Source organism: Lepus europaeus, chromosome 10 (genome assembly GCF_033115175.1).
Source record: "Lepus europaeus isolate LE1 chromosome 10, mLepTim1.pri, whole genome shotgun sequence".
In the NCBI taxonomy this organism is placed as follows: domain Eukaryota; kingdom Metazoa; phylum Chordata; class Mammalia; order Lagomorpha; family Leporidae; genus Lepus; species Lepus europaeus.
The window spans coordinates 5741432-5749806 of NC_084836.1; the positions used below are offsets into that span (position 1 = coordinate 5741432).

The window sequence follows — 8375 nt, forward strand, 5'->3', positions numbered from 1 at the left end:
GGAGGGGGGAGGGGGGACGAAGGGGAAAGGGTGGGGGGAATTAAAAGGGAGTGATAAAAATATATATATATAAATCTATTTTTAGTCTGGAAAGACCTGGTTTAAATGAAAGGTGCGCTATCCCTTTTGATTCTATTTTAAATTTATCTAGTTAAAGAACTCCAAATTTGTTCCAATGACAGTGAAATTGAACTGAACCAACTCATCTCGTGCAGGGCGGGAGGGGTGTGGCTTTGTCCCGCAGCCTGTCCCACACATTCAGAGGACACCAGACCCAGGGCTGGGCGGGCAGGTGCGCGCCGCCCGGCCTGCCCGCTCCCTGCCATTGCCCTCCAGGTGGGAGGTTTCGGGGAGGAAGTGGGGACGGTCCATGTTTTCAAAAGTGAGGAAATGATGTTTAAACACAAAAATAAATTTTTTCATTTCCAGAAACACTATTTATTTATTATTATTTTACATTTGTAAAATCCTTTTTGGGGTGGAATTGGCAGATGCCCTGATGTGGTGGCCGTGTCCTGGGTCACTGTGGCTGCTGAGGGGCGCATGGCCTGCAGCGAGGGCCAGCGTGGGGCCGACTCCTGGGGCAGAGGCCCTGTGCCCTAACAGATGGAGCAGGCGGTGACGGGGAGTGGCCAGGAGCACCCGCTTAACCCTTGTTTCTTTTCGCTTTCATTTTTATAGAAGAGGGGGCAGCCCGATGCTATGTGATTTTTTTTTTATGTTGTGTTTTGTTTTGTAAATTGTATAATTTTTAAATATCTGAGTTTTAAAAAAAAAAAAGAAAAAGTACAAAAAAATCTTGTTAAGGCCTTAAGAAGGGGTTAGTGCATCTTTCAGGGGTCACTCTGCCATGGGGATAAAATAGCTGTTTCACAAACAGTTTTATTTAAAAAAACAAAAAACAAACCAAAAAAAAAGCCAAAACATCAAAAAAATAATAAACTTCATTTTAACCTTGTTTCCTTTTTTTTTCCTTAATACAAAGCAAATGCGTCTCTTCCTTCTTCCGAGCCAGCCTCCGAGAGTGACCTTGGCTCTGTCTGCTCCTTAGGAGGCAGCTGGCAGACCCAGCCCCCGGCACCCCGCTCTGCACCCCCAGCTGCCCCCGCGGACCGGGCAGGACCCGGGCTCCTCTGCCACTGCGGGGTTGACGTGAGGCCAGACTTCTCACCAGCACTGATGTTAGAGGCTGTAAAAACGACGCAGTGTTAAGCTCTTTGAGAGAACTGGAATCCTGAAGTTAGAAATGAGCAGTAGACGTGAGTTCTGTGGGAACAGAAACGGCAGACCAGCTGCGTCTCTGGCTCCGTCAGGCAGTGCGGTCCATTTCTCATTGAGCTCGGCCACGGTGGAGGTGCCATGGGTGCCCGGCCCAGGCAGCCAGATAGGACCTGCATAGAAAGGGCCGCTTTCTAAGCACATTGGCTTCCTGTTCTGGTCGCGCGCTCTCTCTCTCTCTCTCTTTCTCTCTCTCTCTCTCTCTTTTTTTAAGGCAGAGTAGATACAGAGGCAGAGAGGTTGGGGGGGGGGGCATCTTCCATCTGCTGGTTCACTCCCCAAATGGCTGCAGTGGCTGGAGCTGGACCAGGCTGAAGCCAGGAGCTACTCCCAGGTCGCCCACACAGGTGCAGGGGCCCAAGGACTTGGACCGTCTTCTGCTGCTTTCCCAGGTACATCAGCAGGGAGCTCAATCAGAAGTGGAGCATCCGGGACTTGAACTAATGCCCATATGAGATGCTAGCACTGCAGGCGGTGGCTGTACCTGCTATGCCACAGCGCCAGCCCCCTGTTCTGGTCTTGATGTGGCGTTAACACAGTTAAAATTAAATTGATAGATTTCAGGTGTCAAGGGCTAAACCATAGAATAGTTTCCTAACAGCAAACGTTCATTCTGCTTTTTGTCCTGTTGGATAGGCTGTTGACACTTGCACAGTGGGGACCCACGTGTGGTTCCTCTGGGCCTTGCCTTAGGCCAGCTTTGGAAACGGCCTGTGGCGGGCAGCGGCCAGGCTGCCTGTGTCTCCTGACTGCAGCTTTCTGCAGTCCCCCGTCCGCTCAGCGCTCAGCAGGAGGTAGAGAGAACTGCCGTACGCCCACGCCACCCCAGCGCCTGCTGGAGCAGTCCACTTGTCACTGCCGGTGGACCCGCCCTGACCCACACTGGCACTTCACAGCATGAAATCTTTAGAGAGGGAGAGAAATGTGTGTTTCCATCCACGTGAAAGGCATAGCCACAGAGACCTTCCTTCTGTGGTTCACGCCCCAAAATGCCCGCAACAGCCAGGGCTGCCCCAGGAACTCCCTCGTGGGCCCCAGCACTCGGTCCAGGATCTGCTGCCTCCCAGGACACAGTAGTGAGGCTCAGACCGGGCACACAGCACCTCACTGCGCCGCACCATCGGCCCCATGGGGTGCACCCCCTACTCGGCCCCCGCAGCCGTGGCTTTTCTAGGATATGACGTAGCTGGGGTCCTACCTGCGATGCAGCCTTTCCAGTCTCAGACCCGTTCACCCCGTTCCCTGTATGCACCACGGGTGATCCTTCTACCTGCTCGCGGCCGGCTTGCTGGATGCCCGCTTTGGGCAGTTCAAATGGAGCTGTGTAAACGTCCACGCGCAGGTTCCCGTGTGGACGTGTTTCTGGCTCAGTCGGGTATGATCGCCGGGAGCGTGACCGCTGGGTCACGTGGTGAGGGTCCGTTTGTTCTGTGAGAGAGCGTCACACTGTCTCCCAGCCTTCCTACGATCTACGTCCTCAACAGCATTTGGTTTCTCGGTGTCTTGGATTTGGGCCATGCTAATAGATGTGGAGTGGCGATGTTTTTAAAAATGGTTTTATAAAAAGTTCATTGTAAGCACCTGAAATTCACCATCTGAGCTGCGACAAAGCGTACGGTTTCTGGGGGTGTTCAGTACTCACTGTCGTGGGATCCATCTCCAGGGTTTGATTCATCTTGCAAAACACAAAACTCCACTTTTCAGCTCCCTGCTACCGAGCATGCATTTTTGTTTCTAGAACCTTCCACTGCCCACAAACTCTCCCTCCCTCTGGGGCCCACCCGCGGACCTGCATTTGCTCTGACAGCCACCAGCCTGGCATCCAGACACTGCCCCTGTTCACACCAAATCAGGCCAACAGAAACCAGTCTCGGGCAGCCCCCGGACAAGTGCTCTCGCGGCTTTCTGGCGAGGTTGCTCCCCGTGGCTCTTGCTCTGCCCGACACAGAGGGGCAAAGGCAAGCAAAAAGCTTGGACTCTGCAGTCGGCCCCCACCCCCGGCTGTGTAACCGTTGGGGGGGGGGGCTTCCTACATGGCTTCTAGAATTCTCACGAAGGTTCTGCTTGTCCATACAGTGTCACTCACCCCGGGCTTTGGGGGGACAGGGTCCTTGGCCACCGTGCTGATGGATCTCATCAGCAGTGTGTTCCAGTCCCAGAACTGGGGGAGGGTGGGCTGCATTTGTCTTTTAAAACGAACTGTTAGAGCGGCCATTAGTGGAAGGCGATCCCAACAGCATGGAGCAGTGGCCAAGCGTACGCACTTTGGACACAGACACCAAAGCTGGGCGTGACCACGTCCCTGACCCAGAGACACTACTTCCAGGGTTGATGAGCTTGGCGCGGCGTGCCACGGAAGTGCCCTGTTGTGGGAAGCCACAGTCCCACAGTTTGTTGCAGCCTGGGACAGGGCCCCATAGCCCTCAGAGCACTGGTGGCTGGGCGTGTCCACTGTCTGACCCTCTGGTGGACATGAGCACCCAGCACAACCCTCTCAGGTGTAAGAGAGCAAAGGTAGCAAGGACCTGTGTAGCAGCACCACACCCCTGGCCTGCACCCTCTGCCAGCTATCAACAGTTGTTTACAGAGCATTCCATGGGGCAGATGACCCACGGCAGAGGGTGAAGGTCGGTGGCAGCTCCCTTAATAAGGAAAGGGCCTGTGTGGTTGGGTGCTCGGGGTGCGGTGAGAACATCCTGCCTGCTCCCGGTGGTGGGACGACAAGTGTAGCCAGAGGACCCAAGTGGGCAGCGGGCAGCCATGGGGCTGCTGACGGGGGATGCTCTGACAGCCCTGGCCGTGGCCGTGGCCATCTTTCTGCTCCTGGTGGACCTGATGCACCGGCGCCAGCGCTGGGCCTCACGCTACCCACCCGGCCCCATGGCACTGCCGGGCTTGGGCAACTTGCTGCAGGTGGACTTCCGGGAACAAACAAACTGCTTCCACAAGGTGAGGGAGGCGTGGAGCAGGCAGGAGGGGACCTGGCGGCCCCTTAGCCACAGACGCTTGGGGAGGGCAGCACCGGGGTGGGAGAACAGGAGGCTGGTGTGAGAGGCTCCTGGTGGGGAGGGCACCATGCAGGCCTGGAGGTCGCTGTGCACTTAGCACGGCCACATCCTGTGGTAGGACACGGGCCTTCCAGTGGGCTGGACTGAGTTCCAGGAGGGGGCTCGGGGTGGGGGCCTCCAAGTGGAGCAGGATTCGGGAATGGGGAGCAGAGGGCAGAGTGGGGGGGACATTTGAATCAGGGAGCCAAAGTCCAGAGGGGCTGGGACCCAGCTCAAACCCTTTGCCGCTGTGGCACCAGGGTCCTAATGCTCACCGTCGGGAACCTGTTCTCCTCTGCAGAATGGAGAGCTAAGGGGACGGGCAGGCAGGTTTGTGCTGCCAGGGGGTGGGACCCCAGCGAGATTTCCACAGAGAGAGGGTAGGAACTGCACCCACCCTCTCGGGCTCCACAAAGCTTAGCAGCGACCATAGGACCGTAGGCTCAGTGGGGGCCGGGCTTGGTGGACGCCCTGACCCTGGCTCTGCAGCTGCGGCGCCGCTTCGGGAACGTGTTCAGCCTGCAGCTTGCCTGGACGCCGGTGGTCGTGCTCAACGGGCTGGCGGCCGTGCGCGAGGCGCTGGTGACTTGCGGCGAGGACACCGCGGACCGCCCACACGTGGCGAGCTTGGAGCACCTGGGCTTCGGGCCGCGCTCCCAAGGCAAGGGGCCGGGAGACCGCGTCCTGGGGGGACCGGGCGGGGACAGCAGAGACAGGACAAAGGCTGCTCTAGGGGCCCGGGGCGGGGCGGGGTCTCATTCAGGAGGCGGGGAGAGGTGGGGTGGTGGGCAGACCTGGTGGGACGGCGCGCTCGCCGAAGGTGCAGAGTGGGCGGGGCCAGCCCAGGCCACACCCGTGGTTCGCCACGCCCCCAGGGGTGGTCTTTGCCCGCTACGGCCCCGCGTGGCGCGAGCAGCGCCGCTTCTCCGTGTCCACGCTGCGCAACTTCGGCCTGGGCAAGAAGTCGCTGGAGCACAGGGTGACCGAGGAGGCCGCCTGCCTCTGCGCCGCCTTCGCCGACCATGCCGGTGGGTGACGGGCCGAGGGACGCAGGAGGGAAAGGGGCGGAGAGCCAGGGGCGACCCCTGACCGCGCCTCCGCCCCCAGGACGCCCCTTTAGCCCGAACGTGCTGCTGAACAAAGCCGTGTGCAACGTGATCGCCTCGCTCACCCAAGGCCGCCGCTTCGAGTACGACGACCCTCGCCTCAACAGGCTGCTGGACCTCACGCAGACCACGCTGCAGGAGACGGCCGGGTCTCTGCCACAGGTGCGGGCGAGGGGTCGCATCCACAGAGGCGCGGGGAGGGCGTTCCCGGAGCGGCCGCTGCGGGAGGAGAGGCCTGCAGCTGGGGCATCCCAGACCCCAGCAGGAGCAGCGGTCGCTGGAGACGATGGGGAAGCCGCCCATCCCCTCGGCCCTGGGAGCAACGCGGGGCGTGAGAAGCGGACGTCAGCTTTGTCCTACTGCCTCCCAGGGCCAGGAAGATCGTGGAGGCACCGAGCTGGGGAGAGCAGGTCACCGGTGGGGACAAGCAGGCCCTGAGTCCACCCTGACAGCGGTCCAGCTGAGCCATGAGCGCAGGAAGACCCCACCTCCTCTGTCTCGCACAGGTGCTGAACGTGGTCCCCATGCTCCTGCGTATCCCAGGGCTGATAAACAAGTTATTCAGCGGGCAGAAGCAGCTGATGGCCGAACTGGAAGAGCTGGTGACCGAGCACCGCATGACGCGGGACCCCGCCCAGCCGCCCCGAGACCTCACCGATGCCTACCTGGCTGAGGTGGAGAAGGTGGGCCACAGCCAGGATAGGGGATGGGGGGTCCCATGACACAGAGCCCTAGTTGGTGGGGCCAGTGCATCACGCAGTGACCCAACACTCGGCTGCCACGAGGCAATGGGAGCACTGTAGGGCCTTGTCCCTCTGCCCCTGAGCCCACCCTCTCTCCCCGCCCAGGCCCAGGGGAACCCTGACAGCAGCTTCAACGATGAGAACCTGCGTTTCGTAGTTGCTGACCTGTTCACGGCGGGGATGGTGACCACGTCGGCCACGCTGGTCTGGGCCCTCCTGCTCATGATCCTGCACCCGGAAGTGCAGCGTGAGCCAACTGGGGGCTGCTACGGGTGGGGTGGGGGTGAAAGGGGCAGGCAGGGACCCTGAGCTCAGCCTGGACAGCTGTGGCGAAGACACTGGTTGGCTCCAGCCCCTGTCCTAGCATAAGAGGCTGCAGAGGGTCTGAGCCCAGCTCCCAGGGACTGACTCGCTGTGGGGACGCTTGTCTGTCCAGGCCGTGTCCAACAGGAGATCGATGAAGTCATAGGGCCGGCACGGCGGCCAGAGATGGGGGACCAGGTGCGCCTGCCCTACACCACCGCCGTGGTTCACGAGGTGCAGCGCTTCGCAGACATTGCCCCAATGGGTGCACCACACATGACATCGCGGGACGTTGAGGTGCAGGGCTTCCTCATCCCCAAGGTAGGCTGGGCCCCCTCACCACGGCTCAGCACCCCTGCCCACTGGTGGCCCCAGCCTGTCCTCCTAAGAGAGGAGGATGGAGCCCAGACCGCCCAGCCCTCCATGCCCCTGGCATTGACCAGCAGAGCTTGGGTGGGGTGGGTGAAGAGCAGACCCAGGGCTGTGTGTCCACACAGAGCCCCTGGGAGCATGGGGAGACAAACTAGAATGTACTGCCAGATGTCCTAGGAACCAGTGCCCACAGGGACAGGCGGCATCAGGGGTGACATGGCAGGTGTGACACTTGGCCCTGCCGTGGCTGAGCAGTCCTTGGGCTGAGGGCTCCTTGAAAGAGTCCAGGTGGGTGCAGGACAGCCCGGGGCCCTGACATTGGGTAGGGTCTGGGGTCCTCCCAGCCCAGGCCCCTCTCAGGCCAGGCGTCCGCTCCCCAGGGGACAGTGCTGTTCACCAACCTGTCATCGGTGCTGAAGGATGAGGCCGTCTGGGAGAAGCCCTTCCGCTTCCACCCGGGACACTTCCTGGACGCCCAGGGCCGCTTCGTGAAGCAGGAGGCCTTCATGCCTTTCTCCGCAGGTGCATGGGGTGCCCGGCTCCTGGCCCTGGCCCTGGGGACACTGGGAGGATGGAGCCCAGGCTCACTGAGCCCCTGACCCCCACAGGCCGCCGCGCGTGCCTCGGGGAGCCCCTGGCCCGCATGGAGCTCTTCCTCTTCTTCACCTGCCTGCTGCAGCGCTTCAGCTTCTCGGTGCCCGCGGGACAGCCCCGGCCCAGCGACCACGGCATCTTTGGTACCCTGGTGACCCCGGTCCCCTACCAGCTGTGTGCTGTGCCTCGCTAGTGGGGGCACCGAGTCCCTGCCCACCCCCAGCAGGGCCCTGATGCACAATAGAGCAGTCTCCTGTCTCCCCTGTGGTTTCTGCGTCCACCCTTGGCCCCTGGTGAGCCCCTGCCTGTCATGGGTCCTCAGCCACCTGCCTGAGGCTGCCCCCACCCTTGCCTCCTGCGTCTTCCCTGAGCACTGACTGCATCTGAGAGCTGGGACCCCGATGCTTAGCCAACTGCATCCCCCCATGAGACTCACCCCCGGACAGGTGCTGGTGACAGAGGTCTTGCAGCAGTCTTGGCTCTGGGTCTGGGGAGCAGGAGGAGCGTGCATGGGCGATGTGGGGCGTCAGCCCCGGCTCTGTCTGGAGAGAGTGTTGGGGTCCCCAGACCTCCCTCAGGCTCTGTGATTGGCTGGAAGCCCTCCCAGAAGTAGGAACGCTGTTGTCCTCACTGTTGTGGTTTAGTACTGCGGGGAAATGAGGCACACGAGGCAATTCAAAGATGGCGCCCAAAGGACGTAAGGTGGGCAGAACCCAAAGCTGTTTACCACCAAAGCTAATTGGCCACGCAACATCAGGGGAAGTGACAACAACTAATGACAAGTGTATAGACATATGGTTGGTCCTGTAAAAAATCGCCCCATAAATGACCTTTTAAGTAATTGGTTGGTACGTATGCCCTGCCCCAATAGTCCTGCAGTTTCGTGATTTAAAAGGCTTTGCTAAGTGCGCAATAAACAATTTGTTGCCTGA

General features: G+C 60.0%; 1 protein-coding gene across 1 annotated transcript; it reads left to right on the top strand.

Annotated features, from left to right (window-relative positions):
• Nucleotides 1-3902: 3902 nt before the first annotated feature.
• LOC133768299 (cytochrome P450 2D17-like) lies at nt 3903-8375 on the top strand. Its single transcript, XM_062202759.1, has 9 exons — nt 3903-4227; nt 4815-4986; nt 5201-5353; nt 5433-5593; nt 5938-6114; nt 6280-6421; nt 6611-6798; nt 7230-7371; nt 7458-8375. The coding sequence occupies exons 1-9, from the start codon at nt 4039-4041 to the stop codon at nt 7634-7636; spliced, it is 1503 nt and encodes a 500-aa protein (XP_062058743.1). The 5' UTR covers nt 3903-4038; the 3' UTR covers nt 7637-8375.